Source organism: Plecotus auritus (assembly GCF_963455305.1).
Source record: "Plecotus auritus genome assembly, chromosome: 7".
Taxonomy (NCBI): Eukaryota; Metazoa; Chordata; class Mammalia; order Chiroptera; family Vespertilionidae; genus Plecotus; species Plecotus auritus.
Genome location: NC_137774.1, coordinates 62,870,320 through 62,888,576, shown reverse-complemented (window position 1 = coordinate 62,888,576; position 18,257 = coordinate 62,870,320). Strand labels below are relative to the sequence as shown.

The 18,257-nt window shown below is 55.5% G+C and overlaps 2 protein-coding genes across 11 annotated transcripts in view; one reads left to right on the top strand and one right to left on the bottom strand.

Moving 5' to 3' along the window:
- The first annotated feature begins 848 nt into the window (after positions 1-848).
- ERN2 (endoplasmic reticulum to nucleus signaling 2) lies at positions 849-17,568 on the top strand. 8 transcript variants are annotated; one of them, XM_080679815.1, is made up of 22 exons: positions 849-1,179; positions 2,763-2,868; positions 3,236-3,269; positions 3,512-3,584; positions 5,433-5,505; positions 5,632-5,739; positions 6,047-6,148; positions 7,025-7,289; positions 8,469-8,547; positions 8,632-8,779; positions 8,894-9,015; positions 10,459-10,614; positions 10,854-11,016; positions 14,063-14,147; positions 14,267-14,456; positions 14,536-14,635; positions 14,711-14,910; positions 16,051-16,198; positions 16,278-16,405; positions 16,849-16,972; positions 17,051-17,118; positions 17,204-17,568. In XM_080679815.1, the coding sequence occupies exons 1-22, from the start codon at positions 1,078-1,080 to the stop codon at positions 17,447-17,449; spliced, it is 2,820 nt and encodes a 939-aa protein (XP_080535941.1). In that variant the 5' UTR covers positions 849-1,077; the 3' UTR covers positions 17,450-17,568. The 8 variants fall into 8 exon arrangements, with proteins under 8 accessions (XP_080535941.1, XP_080535935.1, XP_080535936.1 ...); XM_080679809.1 differs by having other exon boundaries at positions 949-1,179; positions 10,857-11,016; XM_080679810.1 differs by having other exon boundaries at positions 949-1,179; positions 16,278-16,351.
- The window catches only part of PLK1 (polo like kinase 1), a 62,174-nt gene continuing 61,481 nt past the window's right edge, over positions 17,565-18,257 (bottom strand). For all 3 annotated transcript variants that reach the window (XM_080679817.1, XM_080679819.1, XM_080679818.1), the window contains one exon: positions 17,565-18,051. In XM_080679817.1, the coding sequence (XP_080535943.1) occupies positions 17,845-18,051 (207 nt within the window). In that variant the 3' untranslated portion in view covers positions 17,565-17,844. The remainder of the gene's footprint in view (positions 18,052-18,257) is intronic.

Here is an 18,257-nt window from a genome sequence, read left to right as displayed (position 1 = left end):
CCCCAGGCTGGCAGGCCAGGGAGCACCAAAGCTGGCCTGTGGGCGCAGGCTAAAGGTCCCTCCAGCCGAGCCCCCATGCCGCTCGCTTCTTTCTCCTCTCCATCCCACTTCCCTCAAAGTCCCCTGGGCTCTGCTTCTAGGAAACCCAGCTTGGGACGGGGGTGCCGGTCGGGTGGTCAGTTGGGAGGGCTGGGCTGGAAGGCTGGGCGAGAGACTGAGGGGCTGAAGTACTGTCGTTTAGGTCAGGGGCCGGTATAGGGAGGATGAAGGGGTGGCAGCGGCGGGGTGGGAAGGCTACTAAAGGCAAAGCCATTCCGAGCTGTGAGGAGGTTCCGGGTGGGGGGTTCGGTCACTAGAGAGGCACTGTCACCAGGCGGAGGGGAAGGCTCTGAGCCAGCTGGCAGAGGGTCCCGGCTGTGGGTGAGGTGAGGAGGGCCAAGGAGGACAAGGGGGCGAGAAGAAGGTGACAGAGCCAGGCTTCTGTTCCTCAAATCGGCAAGGATTTTATACAAGATGAAGGAGAAATGCGGCAGGCAAACTGAAAGCTGATTGGACCCCTGGAGACCACCCTGGACCAGCCGGTGGGTCTGCAGCCACCAGGCCGTCCGTGCAGCACCCCCGGCGGGGGACCTGCCGGTCTGCGGGGCAGCTCCGTCGCGCCTGGTCGCCGGCGGGCAGGACCAGCACTGATTGAATGAGTGCCTGAGTCAGTCCCCACGCCGGCCTGGCATCCTCCCGCAGAGGCCACGCCCTCGCAGAGCGCAGCCCCGAGGGCGGACCGCGACCCTGACTTGCAGTTTGAGCCTGATGTTTGGGTGTTTGCTCCGGGCTCCGCGGCGGTGGGATGAACTGGAGCTGCGTGTGCAATGCTCGGCAGTGCTGGCGGGTGCTAACTCCCGGAGAGCCCGCGCTGGCCTCGCGAGGGGCCGGGTGCCGGCGGGTGTGAGGGCAGGGCGGCGGGAGGGGTGCGCCAGCCTCTGCGCACCCAGCTGGCCCGGCCCTGGCGGAGTCTCCGGGCTGAACTGCCGCGCTGTCGCCTGGAGGCGCCCAGGGACCGGCCGACGCTGCTGCCCTGCTATGGCGAGCACGGCCCGCGGGGCTGGCGGGCGGCTGGGGCTCGGGCTCGGGCTCCGACTCTGGCTCCCTTTGGCGGCTCTGCTGGGGACGCCGGCGCTGCAGGTGAGAAGGGGCGACGCCGCCTCCCAGGTCAGGTCCGTGGGCGCGGGGGGCGCGGGGGCTGGAGCCGCGGGGCAGCAGGGCGCCTGGCCCTCCTCAGCCCGGTGACCCCGTGGGTCCCTGCGATGAAAACGTCTCCGTTTTGGGGAGTTGCCGGCGTGGAAAGGTGCTGGAGGCCCAACACCCCGCTTCCCGCACTGCGGACGGGGGTGGGCGTGGGCGCTGGCTTTGAGGCAGGGCCTCCCCCAACTCCTGGGATCCCAGGTGCCTAGGGAAATGGGGCAACTTAAGAGTCCTCGGAGAAATGCGCCCCATGCCCAGTGTTACAGCCATTACGAGGGGTCACACGTGCCTCCCTCCCCCAGAACGGCCTGGTTGAGAACCAGGGAGCGCGGTGTGGCCTCCGGCAGCCCGCGGGAGGGGGGGGGGCGCAGGAAGGGAGGCGCACAGAAATGCCTGGAAGGCAGGAGGCCCAGCCCGGACCCCGTGGCGGGGTGGCGCCGCCAGCGCTGAGCTCTCCGGCCTGGAGCCCCCGGGACAGGTAACGGATCCGTCAGTGGGCACCCCACGCCCAGCGCCAGCTCTGAGTCCACCCCATGGTTGCCAAGTGGGAATGTGAGCCCAGTGCGCTGAGATCTGGTGTTTCCAGAAAAATGTGAAAAATCAGAGATCCAGATTTTAAGTAAAACCTTTCCAATATTTTAATTGGCAGTTAATTTAAAAACTAATTTTAAATGCGATTGCGGTCAAACAAAAGTCCTTTGTGAGCCAGGGGTCTGCAGCCCCTTCTCCCGCGGCTCCTCCCACGCGGGTGCAGTCCTCGCGCAGGTGGCAGACCAGAGGGCTGGCAGCTTCCTGATTCTCCACCCGAACCCAGGGTCCTGGAGCGGACGTGGCTCTGCAGGGGTGGCGGGCCACCCGGATGTTAGGGTTGCTGCCGGAGCTCAGCCTCACCCTGTTTGTTCAAGGAGGGGCGAGAGCGGTGAGCTGGCCCAGCAGGGGCCAGGTGGAAGGGCCGCTCCAGCCTCCCCCAGCACCCCAGCCTCGATTGGGGGGGCGTGCAGCCTGGCACTCAAAGCGCTGAGCTGGCCTGGGGAGGCAGAAGGAAGGGGCCGAACTCAGAGGCAGACTGTGTGGCCAAGGAGAAAGAGACCGCTGTTGGTATGTCAGAGATGGTGGTTCAAGTCCCAGTCCTGCCATTAGCTACCTGCGTGGCCCATTGCCTTACCTTCCTGAGCTTCTCCCTCACCTGCACAAAGGTGAGAATAACAGCTTGGCTTCCCAGGGCCTAAGGACCAGCGGCAGTGCCTTTGATGTAAAGGCCTTCCATCTTCTTTGGGAACCCAGAAGGAACTGGGTAGGGGGCAGGGAGGCACTTTGGACACAGTGGGAGCTGGGAGGTCTGGGCTCCGCTGGAATGAGTCCCTCTCTAGGGTCAAGGAGATCAGTGGGTGGAGCCAGCAGCTTCCCCAGTCATCCTTCCTTCTCTCTCTGTCTCCAGGGGACCAAGGAGCCCACCCTGCCTGGGGCAAGAGCAAGGGATCGTCCCAGGCCTCTCAGAGGAGTGACTTTGTTTCCCACTGCAGGTCCAGACCCTCAGGCCGGAGAGCCTCCTGCTTGTGTCCACCTTGGATGGAAGTCTCCACGCACTCAGCAAGCAGACAGGGGACGTGAAGTGGACACTGAGGGATGGTGAGCAAGGGGCAGTCACTCCTTCCTCCCTGGACCCCGAGTTAGAGTGGTGTCACTATGACATAGAGGGTAAGAACATGGGGTCTAGAATCCCACAAGCCAGTAGTCTGCAGGCAGCTTCGCCACTTAGCAGCTGTGTGGCCTTGGGAGAGTCACTCTACCTCTCTGAACATCAAGGTCCTCACTGTAGAATGAAGCCAGGGGTAATGGCCCTCCCTCACAGAGCTCTCAGGGAGATTACAGTACACGCATGTCACATGTTTGGGTTGGAGCCTGGCACTCTGTAAGCACCCAGTGAGTAGGAGATATGATTGTTGGTGGGGAGTCCAGAGGGGGCAACTCATGCTCCTTGTCCCTGTCCCTGCAGATCCCATCATCCAAGGGCCAATGTACGTCACAGAGTAAGTGAACCTTAGGCCTTTTAAAGAGGGGGCATCTGGGAGATGGCCATGGTGTCTGGAAGGAGTGTGGATGGGGGTGGGGGTGCATGATAGACGTAAGGGAGCACTGGGCCCAGAGCTCTGTGGTGCGTCCTGCAAGGGTGGCTCCTACTCGCTAGGAAGTTGGAGGGAAAGGGCACCTTTGTGAAACCAGGACACGTGCATCCAACCTCCCCTTCCCCCCAATTCCTCTCTGCTCACAGAACGGCCTTTCTCTCAGACCCAGCTGATGGCAGCCTGTACACCTTGGGGACCCAGAAACAGCAGGGATTGATGGTGTGTTTCCTTCAGTACTTGGAGGTGGGAGAGCCCAGGGCTTTTGTTAGGCAGAGCACTGAGGGGACAGATCAACAGTCTGGGCAGAATCTTGAGTGTTCTGCAGAGGATGCCAGGGCTCAGCACATAATGGGAAGGCTGTACAGCCTCACCCAGCACACACTCACTTCTCACTTCTCCAGCCTCATCCAGCACACACTCACTTCTCACTTCTCCAGCCTCACCCTGCACACGCTCACTTCTCACTTCTCCAGCCTCACCCAGCACACACTCACCTCTCACTTCTCCAGCCTCACCCAGCACACGCTCACTTCTCACTTCTCCAGCCTCACCCAGCACACGCTCACTTCTCACTTCTCCAGCCTCACCCAGCACACGCTCACTTCTCACTTCTCCAGCCTCACCCAGCACACGCTCACTTCTCACTTCTCCAGCCTCACCCAGCACACGCTCACTTCTCACTTCTCCAGCCTCACCCAGCACACGCTCACTTCTCACTTCTCCAGCCTCATCCTGCACACGCTCACTTCTCACTTCTCCAGCCTCACCCAGCACACGCTCACTTCTCATTTCTCCAGTATCATCCTGCACACGCTCACTTCTCACTTCTCCAGTCTCATCCTGCACACGCTCACTTCTCACTTCTCCAGTCTCATCTCCCAGCGCCCTCTTTCTTGTCTTCCTTGCTTACTAGGGGGGTTGTATCATCTGCACATTGTACCACCCTGGAGACTCGAGTGGCTGGAGGGACTACTGCAGCCTGACATCCTGGCATCCAGTGGCTTGAATGAATGAATGAGTGAATGAATGAACTTCCCGCATCCGCAATAGGTGCCCTCAGTTCCTTTCAGGAACACAGGCCTTCCCCATCCAGGTGGTGAGGGCCTCTTGTTGGTGGTCCTCTATCCCCAGGACCCCCAAATCTCTTCCCTTAGGACTGTGTCTCTGGGATATGTCTGGCAACAGCTCTGTATATGCAGTTTTGAGCTTTTTCTGTGTGTGTAACTTTTTATTTTGATTTAATTTCAACTAGAAGAAAAAATGCAAGAATAGTACAAAGAAATTCTTTATTTCCTTCACCCAGATTCATTAATTTTAACATCATATTTGCTTTATTGTTCGCTCTTGATAGATGATAAATAGATTAATAGATAGAATGCTAAGAATATTGCATTTTTTTCATGTAAAATGTCTTTTTCTGAACCTTTCAAGAGCGAGTTGCAGGCACTATGCCCTTTACTTCTAAAGCATCGTTGTGTATTTCTTTTTTTTCTTTTTTTTTAATATTTATTGGATTTTTACAGAGAGGAAGGAAGAGGGATTAGAGAGTCAGAAACATCGATGGGAGAGAAACACCGATCAGCTGCCTCCTGCACACCTCCTATTGGGGATGTGCCCACAACCAAGGTACATGCTCTTGTCCGGAATTGAACCTGGGACCTTTCAGTTCACAGGCCGATGCTGTATCCACTGAGCCAAACCGGTTAGAGCTGTTATTGTGTATTTCTGAGAACAAGGCCTCTTTCCCACATAGCCTGCGTGTAAATGACTGACGCCAGGAAGTTTAACAATGGTGCATAGCATCACCTATTCGCAGCGCATATTAGTTCTGTGAAGTGTCTCAGTGTTTCCTGCCCTTACTGTTTCCTGGCCCAGGGTCCCCACCAGAGTCACCGGCCCATGTGGTTGTCGTGTCTCTCGGTGTCCGTAAATCTACAGCCGTTCCCCCGCTTCTCAAAGGCAGAGCCCAGCTACTAGCCTCTCTGGGAAATGGAAACAATCACTGCTAGGATAGGCTGTGTGAGTTCTTCTGCTCTCACTCCTCCCTGGAATGTTTCCCCTCCTCAGAAACTGCCGTTCACCATCCCCGAGCTGGTCCACGCCTCCCCGTGCCGCAGCTCTGATGGTGTCTTCTACACGGGTAAGCACCTCTCCAGCCCCAGCCTGTTGGGCCGGCCCAGCACCAGGGATGGGGACCTAGGTCCTGACGGGGCCGCACACCCTCTCCCGGCCATCTTGAGAGCCGGCACACTCTCTGCCTCCACAGGCCGAAAGCAGGATGCCTGGTTTGTGGTGGACCCTGAGTCAGGGGAGACACAGATGACACTGACCACAGAAGGCACCTCTACACCCCGCCTCTACATTGGCCGCACGCGTGAGTCAGGCCCCAGCTGCTCCCCAGCCCCGGGCAGCCCCCCCTTTTGCTCTATCCAGGCCTGGCAATTGCTATCCAAGTTGAGTTGGGCCAGTCTGTCAATTTGTCAGTCAATGAATATTTCACCGAACAAAGAACTGGAGATAGAGCAGCAACCAAGATAGACCTGGTTCCTGGGATGCCCCCAGCCTCAACCCCAGGCTAGGTGCTCAGAAGCCCCACCCCCACAAGATGAGACCCACTGAGGTGGGCATGGGAGGAGCATCACGTGGGCATGCCTGGTAACCTTGCTTCGGGACATCCTCAGAGTACACGGTCACCATGCATGACCCCCAGGCCCCCGGCCAGCGCTGGAACACCACCTACCGCCGCTACTCAGCGCCCCCCATGGACGACTCCCCTGGGAAATGTGAGTGCCACCTTTCTCTGGAGCAGTGTCCCCAACTCAGGGATCATTGAGTGGCATCCATGACCAAGCTCACCACATTTTTACCCATTTGACCACTTCAGGGACCCCACATACTGAATGACCCCCTCAACACCCAGCATGACCCTCTTGTACCCTGAGCAGCCCTGACATCTTCACTCCTCCATACTCCAAGTGAGCCAAACCAGGTCTCCCTACATCCTGGGAGACTCCAAGCAACCCACACATCCTGAGCAGTCCCCAAGTGTCCTAAGTGACCCCCAATGTTGAATGACCCCTGAAAGATGATCCTGAGTGACCTTTCCCAGATAACCCTGACAACCTCCTTGATATTATGACTGTCCAACCAGACCTCCTGATTTACCTCGCAGGTGCCCCTTGGCACCCCCTGGTTCCCTGACTCCATCACTTCACATGAGAGATGATAACACTGACACATCACAAGTGGCACCCCCAGGGCCCTGACTGACCTCCTTCACATTCTAAGTGATACCCAGTGACCCACATGCCTCCAAGTCACCCTGTTATTCATCCTAAGTGGTCATCAGTCAGAGCAGGAGATCACTTGACTGCTCCACATCCTAAGTGATCTCTGTCAAGCAACACAAGTCACCTTCAGATGACCTTGACTGACCCCTACATCCTACACAGCTCCCAGTTGACCCCAAGGGATCAAAGTGCTCCCAGTGAAATGACAGACCTTCCCATGTCCTGCAATCCTCCAGGTGATCTCATCTGAGCTCCACACCTGAGTGACCCCCCCCTGATGGTCCACCCCCAGAGCAGCTCCCCACCCCAAGATGCTCTGAGGTACCTCCCGTCAGAGCTCCTGGAGCACATCTCCATCTTTCTTGGCAGACGTGAGCCACCTGGCATCCTGTGGGATGGGCCTGCTGCTAACTGTGGACCCAGGAAGCGGAGCAGTGCTGTGGACACAAGACTTGGGTGTGCCTGTGATGGGCATCTACACCTGGCACCAGGACAGCCTGCACCAGCTACCCCATCTCACACTGGCGCGGGACACCCTGCACTTCCTAGCCCTCCGCTGGGGCCACATCCGACTGCCTGCCTCCCGCCCCCAGAACATAGCCACCCACTTCTCTGTCTTGGACATCCAGCTGCTGTAGGTGCTCATGCCTGGGGACTGGGGAGGACCCTCTGGAAGGGTTGTAGCCCAGGCCCAATGGGCAGGCATGATGTCTGACCATGACATACCAGTACAGTTGAACTAGAGGTCAAAATATTTCAAGCTGGCTATTGACCAGCCAGTTTGGCTATTAATAAATAAGTAGTGCCCTCATCACCCCTTGTGTATTCCAGGACCCCCAGATAGCCCCACTGTTCAGCAAGTGACAAGGTCAGATCTGGCCGAGGAGGGGCCTCCCGGTCTCCACTCCAGTGCTATAGCGGGCATCTGTTCTGCTTGGCAGGTGCTGTGCCTTATTGGTTGTTTGAGACTAACTGTCACCCTGCCTTAAAGAACTCAGAGCCTTAGAGTCCCCATCTTAGGGAGCCAAGAGACAGGCTGGGAAAATCAAGGATTATCCTCCCATTCAATTTGTTCTGCAAATATTAATTGAGCATTTACTGTGTATCAGTCACTTGTTAGGCTCTGGGAGTACAGTAATGCTGTCAGTGTTCCTACCTACAGAAATCTTAGAGTCTAGTAGAGGAGACAGGTGTGTGAAGAGGCAATTGCGGTATGCTAGAGGGTGGGATAAGAGGGTAGGTTTGCCATGGGGATGTACGGAAAGAGCACCTACACTGAGATGGGGGCAGGAGGGAGTGGTGGGACACTTCCTGGAAGAGAGGGCATCTAAATAGAAACCTAAAGGATAAATAGGAAAAAGGGGGGGGGGTGGGCTTCAAAACAACATTTATTATTTTTCAAGCTTCTGTGAGTCAGCTGGCTGGTGTTCGGGTCTGGGAGGATTTAGTTAATGTGTGCAGTCAGCTGGTGGCTTGGCTGAGTCTGGATGCCCTAGGATGGTCTCACCTGTCTCATATTTGATGGGCTATTGCCTAGAGGGTGTCAGATAAGGTCTCTCTGACTTCATCAGGCTAGTCTAAGCTTCCTCCATGGTGGTCTTGGGGTTCCAAAGAACATACAAGAGGACAAGCCCCTTTACACAAGCACTTCTAAAGCCTCTACTTGTATCACATTTGCAATGGTCTCATTGTCCCAAGCAAGTCATATAGCCAAGACCAGAACTGACGTGGGAGGGGACAATACAAGAACATGGTGCAACTGAAACAGCCCACAACCATTACTCATCCCTCTCCTCCTCCTCTCCCCCACTAGGATGACGTTGTATATAGGGAAGGATGAAGCTGGCTTCTATGTTTCCAAAGCACTGGTTCACACAGGGGTGGCCTTAGTGGTGAGAAGGGGTCTCTGAGGGGCTGGAAAGAGGGGCTGGAGCAGGAGAGCCCCCTCACTCATGACTCTCCATCTTCTGCCATAGCCTCGTGGACTGACCCTGGCCTCCATGGATGGCCCCACCACAGATGATGTGACACTTCAAGTCTCAGGAGAGCGAGAGGGCTTACCTAGCACAGCTGTCAGATACCCCTCAGGCAGTGTGGCCCTCCCTAGCCAGTGGCTGCTCATTGGTGAGATTCTCTAGCTCAAATTTGGAATAGATGACAATGAAGGATGTGATCCTGGCTTCTGATCTGGAAGACTGAGGTCACCTTCAGCCCATGGACTTTTCCCCTGCCCTTTAGGACACCATGAGCCACCCCCAGTCCTGCACACCACCATGCTGAGAGTCCATCCCACCCCAGGGAGTAGAACTGCTGAAACTAGACTCTCCAAGAGCCTGCAGGCCCCAGCCCTATTATTGGAGGTCAGTGCTAAAAGGGCAGAGGGCACCCTGGCTGGTTTGGCTGGTTTGATAGAGTGTTAACCCATGGACTGAAGGGTCCCAGGTTTGATTCCAGTCAAGGGCACATAACTTGGTTGCAGGTTTGATCCCTGGCCCCAGTCAGGGCATATGCTGGAGGCAACGAATCAATGTCTCTCTCTCACATCTATGTTTTTCTCTCTGTCTGTCCTCCTCCCTTCCACTCTCTCTAAAATTAAATGGAAAAATGTCCTCAGGTGATGATTAACCTAAAAAAATAAATACATAAAAGGGCAGAGGGTTTGGAGGGAGACTTGGCAGGTGAGTGGGCAGCTATAGGACATTTTCCTCAGCCTTCTATGAATAACATTTAGAGTGGGTCAATTGACCTCACACAGTTTCCCAAAAGGAAAACTATTTTTGTTGTTAGAAGTGTCAAAAATATATTGGTCATCTAAACTGTGAAACATGGGTCACAGTTTTCTTTATTCTTTTTCAGTGTAAAAGTTACAAAATGGTTATCAAGTGAGAAAGTTAAAACAGAAAACCTATGAAAGCATGCTCTCCTAGGAGAGAATTGGACAAGAATCACTAGTAGTTCAGGGTTAGAAGGAACAGCCATGTCCAGCCAGCGTGGCTCAGTGGTTGAGTGGTGACCTATGAACAAGATCAAGGTTTGATTCCCAGTCAGGGCACATGCCTGGGTTAGGGGCTTGATTTCCAGTGTGGGGCCTGCAGGAGGCAGCCAATTAATGATTCTCTTTCATCATTGATGTTTCTGTCTCTCTCCCTCTCCCTCTATGAAATCAATTTTACTTATTTTTTATTGATTTCAGAGAGGAAGGGAGAGGGAGAGAGAGAGAAAAAACCATAAATGATGAGAGAGAATCATTGATTCGCTGCCTCCTGCACTCCCCCCACTGGGGATCAAGCTCACTACCTGGGCATGTGCCATGACTGGGATCAAACCAGCTAACTCCTGGTTTATAGGTGGGTGCTCAACCACTGAGCCACGCCAGCCAGGCTATGAAATAAATTTTTTTAAAAAAATTTTTAAGAAGGAACAGCCATGACCTGTAACAATAATTCTCAAGTCTGGTTGCTCATTAGAATCACTGGATGCCCACTCCAGCCCCATGGATTAAGAATCTCTGGAGCTGGATATCTACATTTTTTGTGTTGCCTCAAAACTATCTGTATTTTTTAGTGACACCCAGGAGATGCTGGTCACCAGCTAGGTTTGGGGCACCCTGATGCTTCAGGACCATGGAGAGCGCCCGCTCTACACCACGCTGCCCCTTCAGCACCACGGAGAGCGCTCTGTCCCCCACCACGCGGGCCACTCACTCACTGCCCCTTAAACTAAACCCAGCCCTATACTGGTGACAAAGGGTTAGGGATTTCCCAGTGACAGCAGGTGCTGAGTGAAAGCCCGTGTGTTCCCAGCTCCTGAGTCTGAGTCAGGAGGAACTTTGGGACCTGGAGCTGCACCCTGAAGAGAACACCACAGACTTGTATCTAGGACTGGGACCCCAAGACCTGCTGGTGGCCAGCCTCACTGCAGTCCTCCTGGGATGGTGGATTCTCTTCTTCATGAGGCAGGTAAGCCTACCACCCAACCTTGGGTCTGTTGTAGGGGAGCCCAGGGAGAACTCTGCCCCTCCTTTCCAAGACACTCAGCAGCTCCGATTCTGCCCCTGCCTTCTTCCCAGTGGTGCCCGAGCCCCTGTTACTGTGCTGTCTATGTTCATAGTCCCATGCAGGGCATCTCGGGCACAGCTGCTAGGACCCCCACGGGCAGGGCCTAGCAGGGCTGAGCCCTCCTACGCCCTGTGTTTCAGCAGCAGCAGCTGGCGGAGCAGCAGCAGCAGGCCCTCCTGGCACCTGCGGGCCCCCCTCCCACCTCACAAGGTGCTCTGCCCCAGCTCCCAGGGACCACCCCACAGGACCAGAAGAGGCTGCAAAGCCCCTCTGAGCAAACCCAGCCACTGGAAGACCCTGAAGGTGAGCTTAAGTGACAAGAAAGGGCTTGTCAAGAACAGAGAGTCGGTTTGTTAGGAGCCACTAGTGGAGTAGCTGAGCCTGAATGAGTTAGGGAAATATTTTGAATAGTGCCTGCTATGTAGTTGAGCACTCTAGAAAGGTCTGCCATTCTTTTTTATTATCGTCAAAGATTCTGGGTCAGACAGAACTGGGTGTGGACCCAGCACCATCTGTCACATGGAAATGATAACACCTAGTGACATCACCTCATTGGGAGAGATCACTCCATCATTATTAAATCACACAGAGGTGCCCGGCAGGGTGGCTCAGTTGGTTAGAGTGTTGTCCCCTGCACCAAAATGTTGCGGGTCCGATTCCCAGTCAGGGTACATACCTAGATTCTGGTTTCAATCCTCAGTTGGGGCTTGTACAGGAGGTAGCTGATAAATCTCTCTCTCTCTCTCTCTCTCTCTCTCTCTCTCTCTCTCTCTCTCTCTCTCCGGTACCTCTTTTTCTTTCAAATCAATAAAAACATATCCTCAGATGCGGATTAAATTTTTTTAAATCAGCCCTGGCCGAGTGGTTCAGTTGGTTGGAGCATCATCCTGTGCACTAAAAGGTGGTCAATTCGATTCCCAGTCAGGGCACATGCCTGGGTTGTGGTTCAGTCTCCAGTAGGGGCCATGCAGCAGGCAGCCAATCAATGTTTCTCTCTCTCTCCCTTTCCCTTCCTCTCTCTCTAAAAATCAATAAAAAACTATTCTTTTCAAAAAAACATTTTAGCCGAAACCGGTTGGCTCAGTGGATAGAGCGTCGGCCTGCGGACTGAAGGGTCCCAGGTTCGATTCCGGTCAAGGGCATGTACCTTGGTTGCGGGCACATCCCCAGTGGGAGGTGTGCAGGAGGCAGCTGATCGATGTTTCTCTCTCATCGATGTTTCTAGCTCTCTATCCCTCTCCCTTCCTCTCTGTAAAATATCAATAAAATATATTTTTAAAAAAACAACAACAACAAAAAAAAACATTTTATTTTTTAATTTGTTTTTTTTAAATATATTTTTAGCCCTAACCGGTTTGGCTCGGTGGATGGAGCGTCGGCCTGTGGACTGAAGGGTTCCAGGTTCGATTCCGGTCAAGGGCGTGTACCTTGGTTGTGGGCACATCCCCAGTGGGGGGCGTGCAGTAGGCAGCTGATCGATGTTTCTCTCTTGTCGATGTTTCTGGCTCTCTGTCCTTCTCCCTTCCTCTCTGTAAAAAATCAATAAAATATATTAAAAAATATATTTATGTATTTATTTATTATTTCAGAGAGGAAGGGAGATGGAGAGAGATAGAAACATCGATGATGAGAAAGAATCATTGATTGGCTGCCTCCTGCATGCCCCCTGCTGGGGATCAAGCCCACAACCTGGGCTTGTGCCCTTGACTGGAATCGAACCCAGGACCCTTCAGTACACAGGCCAATGCTCTGTCCACTGAGCCAAATCAGCTAGGGCTAAAAAACAAACAAACAAACAAAACTATTTAAAATCATACAGAGGTGATGGTATTAATATGTGTGCTAAAATAATATCATATTTGGTAACAGTGACAGTAAATTACCTAGATACCATTTGGTACCATTTCCCTTCTTTAGAGCTTTTTATTTTCTAAACATTCTCTTGTTTTCTCAATTTGCTCCTATAAACAATCCCTTCAAGCCTCCTCTGGTACACAGACTGCGCCTTGGGCCTTCCCCATGCTCTCATTGGTTTCCTTCTACTAATTCAGGCTACTTCTTCTTTGGCTCTGGGCGGGGCTGTCCTTTAGTCCTTTGCATAAACTGCTACTGGCATCTCCTGGTCACCGCTCAAATCACAGCCTCATTCCTTGGAGCCTATACTCAGGCTAAATTCCACCTGACACGTGGCTTGATGCTCAGTGCTGCTCCCAACTTATACCTACGTGCTCACCTTCCTCTGTGGAAAGGGAACAGCTATCCTTCCTCAGGGATCACCTCTTTTAGGAGGTCCCCCCACCAAGCCCTGAGCTGCAGCTCCTGTCAACTTACAGGCTCTGGGTAGGTACACTGCACCCTGACACACTCATCTCCTTGGCCCTTTGGACCTGAGCAGTCTTTCCCTAGACACCCCAGGTGGTTCTCGTCCAATGGCCCTGTCGTCACTCCGTACTGTCCTATTGCTGCCCCAGGCGTCCTCTCAAGTACTTACATGTCACATCACCAGGCATCCTCGGAGGCGGAGAGGATGCTGAACCCCAGCCCTGGCTCAGCCAGGACACCTTGTTATATAAAACACCTAATTTTTTAACCACTATAAAAAATAATCAAAGTGATCGCAGTCATTCAGTGGAAGCATCTAAGAACACAAAACACCCAGAGGGAGCCTGTTGTACTCAGTGGAGACACTCTATGTAATACTGGATTTCCTCTATTACATACATTCGGAAAACAACGATGTTTCACAAACTCTTTACTTTGGCATTTTCATGACTGCTAGGCGGAACCTAGAGCAGACAGTAGCTGCTAGGCAGTGTGACACATAGGGGGCTGGGTGAGCACAGAGGGGCATGTCTCAGGTGTGGGGGGAATAGTGAGTGCCCTAAAGAGATGGCTAAGCTCTGCCCCCAGGATAAGATGGAATTCCCCGAGAGAGCTGCGGGGAGTGGAGCGGAGTGTCCTGGTGGCACCCACAGCACCGGCAAAGGTTCAGAGATGAGGGAAAGCAGGTGCACACGCTGGAAGCTGGAAGGAGGACTGCACACTCAGGCCCACATGTAGGCCAGCTGGGCCAAGGAGCAGAGCCGCCACGTGGACAAGAAGAGGGAGCGCTGGGGACTGTGCCCGCTGAGGAGCAGGTGCCTGGTCTGTACTGCTTTGCAGATGAGAAAACCAAGGTCCCACGGTTAAGTGACTTGCCCAAGCACACACACAGTGCGTGCAGCACCAGGCATGGGGCCTGCGCAGTCTAGCACCAGGCTGGGCATGGAAGGGGGAAGAAAGGTGAAGGCAGGGCAGGGCTGGGCTGGGCAGTGGTGGCTCCCTGAGACCCCGCCCTCCTCTCCCCTAGCTGAGCAGCTCACTGTGGTGGGGAAGATCTCCTTTAACCCAAAGGATGTGCTGGGCCGCGGGGCAGGCGGGACTTTCGTTTTCCGGTAAGTGGCAGCCAGGAGCCAGGCTGGAGACGTGGCTCTCCACAGCTCTTCCCACATGATCCCTTGGAGAGCTGTCCTAACCTTTGCCCTCTCTGAACCTCCATTCCCCCACCTACCAGGGGACAGTTTGAGGGGCGGGCAGTGGCTGTCAAGCGACTCCTTCGTGAATGCTTTGGCCTGGTGCGGCGGGAGGTCCAGCTGCTGCAAGAGTCAGACAGGCACCCCAATGTGCTCCGCTACTTCTGTACAGAGCGGGGACCCCAGTTCTACTACATCGCCCTGGAGCTCTGCCCTGCCTCTTTGCAGGAGGTGAGGCTGGGGCGCAGGGCGGTGTGGGTGAGGGCCGGAGGGTCCTGGCCGCAGTGACTTTGCCCTTGCTGCTCCTCAGTACGTGGAAAACTCAGAGCTGGACTGCTGGGGCCTGGAGCCGGAGACAGCACTGCAGCACCTCATGTCTGGTCTGGCCCACCTGCATTCTCTACACATAGGTACCCACCCACCCCTCGCTCCCCATCTCCCACCCTGCCTCCCCACCTGCGCTCAGCTGCCTCCCGCTCTCACAGTGCACCGGGACCTGAAGCCAACCAATGTGCTCATCACGGGGCCTGAGAGCCAAGGCCGAGGCAGGGTGGTCCTCTCCGACTTTGGCCTGTGCAAGAAGCTGGCAGCCGGCCGCTGTAGCTTCAGCCTGCGCTCAGGTGTCCCCGGCACAGAGGGCTGGATGGCACCTGAGCTCCTGCAGCTCCCGCCCCCCAACAGCCCGGTGAGTCCTCCATCACCTGGCCCAGGGCTTCCTGCCCAGGCTCCACATCACAGTGTGAGCTGGAGCTTGCTTCTTCATCTGTAAAGTGGGCTCATTCATCCTTTCCTACCTAGAGCAGTGGTTCTCAGCCAGGGACTATGCCACCATCCAGGGTCCCTGGGTAATGTCTGGAGATATTTTTGGTAACCACACGTGGTGGGTAGAGGGGTGTTACTGGCATCTAGTAGGTAAAGACGAAGGATGCTGCTAAATATCCTTTGACCACACCCCATAAAAATTATCAGGCCCAAAGTGTCAATAGTGCTGAGGTTAAGAACCCTGAGCTAGAATGGTTTTATCTCTTCCCTGTGCTGCAGAATCACCGGGGAACTTAAACGAGTCAGCTGCCTGGCCCCACATCCAGTGACCCCAGCCCCATCCACTGGGGCAAGGCCAGGGTTTTCACATGCAGCCAGCGTAGAGAAGCACTGGGTGGAGGGCGGGAGCATCAGATGAGCAAACATAGTTGAAGCGCAGTGCCTGACCCTAGAAACATGTAAGTTTGAGGCCCCAGGTTTGTGTGTGGAAGTGACAGTCATGGGCATAGATGACAGCAGCACAAAAGGAGTCACTAGGCAAAGCTGCTCCCACCCCTGATGTCTAGAGAAAGATAGAGGGGGCCACCTGCACACCCAAGGACAGAGGCACGGTTAGGAGCCTGTCAGGTCCTTTCGCTTTTTAATTAGTGGCCAACATTTTCACTTCTGGAGTTCTGGCGCCTCTTGGGAAGTGAAAGCTCTGCCACTGGAGGCAACCAGCAGAGCTTAGTGCAGGGCGGCTGTGGACAGCCCTCCCCCCCCACCCCCCCATCATCCTCACCTCCACCTCCTCCCACACACCTGGCCGGCTTCACTTCCCGATGCTCCCTGCTAGATGTGCAGGAATGGCGCCTAGAAACCCGAGCTAGAAGCTCAGTAGGGGCAAAGATTTGGGGTGAAAATCATGGGACCCTTCAATGGTGCAGAGGGGAGGGACCTAGGGCTAAGGGGCTGCCTCTCAGAAGCATCCTTGAGTTCTTCTCTGAGCCAGACGCCCCTGGGAGAGGTTAGCCAGGCAGAGTTCCGGGCGGACTTCCTCCTTACGCCCCTTCCTCCGGCCCAGACCAGCGCGGTGGACATCTTCTCTGCAGGCTGCGTGTTCTACTACGTGCTCTCCAGCGGCAGCCACCCCTTTGGAGAGAGTCTTTATCGCCAGGCAAACATCCTTGCAGGGGCTCCCTGTCTGGCTCACCTGGAGGAAGAGGCCCATGGTGAGAGGGACCTGGCCCAGCAAAGGGAGGAAGCAGGGCATGAGGCTGGGGGCCTAAAGCCACCCCCTCCCCCCCACAGACAAGGTGGCTGCCCGGAGCCTGGTGGAGGCCATGCTGAGCCCTCAGCCGCAGGCGCGCCCCTCTGCTCAGCAGGTGCTGGCCCACCCCTTCTTTTGGAGCAGAGCCAAGCAGCTCCAGTTCTTCCAGGTCAGGGGAACCTTGGGAACAGGCTAGCAAGTCCCAAGTGTGGGTCCTGAGCAACAAGGGGAGGCCAGATTGGCTAAGAGAAAAGGGACTTGTCTACCTGTGCTAGGCAGCCCAGCTCCTTACCTAAACCAAGATGGAGCAAACTCCTAACCGTTGCCATCTTGGTGCTCCAGTCCACTCGTCACCCCGCCCCCCCAAGCCGCCCCTTGTGAGAGAGCACAACTGCTCCTTTCAGCCCTAGTGGTCACTCGTGCTGAACCTGTGCCCAGGTAGCACGTTCCATCGGACACGACCCTGAGCAAAGCACTGTCCCTGAGCCAGTTTGCCCCTGTGAGATGAAGAACAGTACCCACCCCTGGGTTGGTGACGACCTGGTGGGATAACAGGAGGGTGGGCTCCTGGCCCTGAGACTGGTCACAGGCTCAGGAGCTCTATGGGCCTAGGACGTCAGTGACTGGCTGGAGAAGGAGTCTGAAGAGGGGCCACTGGTGACGGCGCTGGAGGCAGGAGGCTCAGCCGTGGTCCGGGGCAACTGGCACAAGCACATCACAGTGCCGCTGCAGACAGGTAGAGGCGGGCACGAGGGGGGCGACTGGAAGTGGAGCCCAATGGGGACCGCTGAGCCCATGACTTCCCCACCCACAGATCTGCGAAGGTTCCGGTCCTACAAGGGGACCTCGGTGCGAGACCTGCTCCGTGCCATGAGGAACAAGGTGCGTCTAGGGCTCGGGTGGGCCTGGCTCTTGGAAAGGCTTGGTCTCCGCTGCCACTGAGCCAGGCCCTGCTCTAACTCTGCAGAAGCACCACTACAGGGAGCTCCCGGGTGACGTCCGGCAGGCGCTAGGCCAGGTACCCGACAGCTTTGTCCAGTACTTCACAGACCGCTTCCCGCGCCTGCTCCTCCACACGCACCACGCCATGAGGAGCTGTGCCTCTGAGAGCCTCTTCTTGCCCTACTACCCGCCGGCGCCAGGGACCAGGGAGCCATGCCCAGGAGCTGCTGGGAGCGGAGGCCGGCCGGCTGAGAAGCCAGGCCTGGGCTGAGGCTGGCCTCACGTGGGAAAATTCCTGCAGAGGGTTGGAAGCCTGGGGATAGATGTTGGAGCAAAGATGTGCTGAACGCCCAGGTGCCAAACACCCCTCGGAATACAAGAAAAAGAAGATTCTCATGTGTTTAATGTGCATAAAGGCAGGGAAAGGACAGTCCTGAATCCAACAGCAATAATCTGTACATACAGTGCGGGTGAGAGGGAAGGAAGGGGCCATAGATCCCACACGCAAACATGTACAAAAATAACTTACACAGCAGCCCCACCTGTACTGGCTCTCTCCACGCCCAGGGCTGGGGCACACTATAAAAACCAGCGCCAGGGGAGCTGACCAGAACGGGCCAAGGTGCTGGTGGGGGTCACGGGGGCACCAGTCCCAAGGGGGTGGGCCTACGAAGAGGCCTTGAGGCGGTTGGTGGCCGAGCGTGAGCTAAGCAGCTTGTCCACCATGGTGCGAGCGTATCGGAGCCGGCTGGCCAGCTCCTTGGAGCAGCCGAACTCCTCCAGGAGGCTCAGGCGGTACGTGCGGAAGTCCCGCTTCTCGTTGATGTAAGTCACGGCGGCCATCAGCGGGCACAGGATGAGCTTGGTGTGGTCCTAGGGGGGAAGGAGGGACAGATGGTGACCAGTGAATTGAAGGTCCAGCTGTGTATGTGGGGGGAACAGAAGGAAAACAGCCCCGCTGGTTGGGGGCCCTTACTCCACTCCCTTCCTGCTGCCAAGGACAGGTCCCACACCTCCTACTCCCCGCCAGACCCGAGGCCCCCGACAGGCGCCGACCCCCATGTCCTCCCCCGGCCCGG

Excerpts from the sequence above, each read along its gene's own strand:
- ERN2 (XM_080679815.1), top strand. The coding sequence starts at position 1,078 with ATGGCGAGCACGGCCCGCGGGGCTGGCGGGCGGCTGGGGCTCGGGCTC. Across the intron at positions 7,290-8,468 it reads GTCTTGGACATCCAGCTGCT|GATGACGTTGTATATAGGGA; the intron begins GTAGGTGCTCAT and ends CTCCCCCACTAG. Across the intron at positions 17,119-17,203 it reads TCCGTGCCATGAGGAACAAG|AAGCACCACTACAGGGAGCT; the intron begins GTGCGTCTAGGG and ends CTAACTCTGCAG.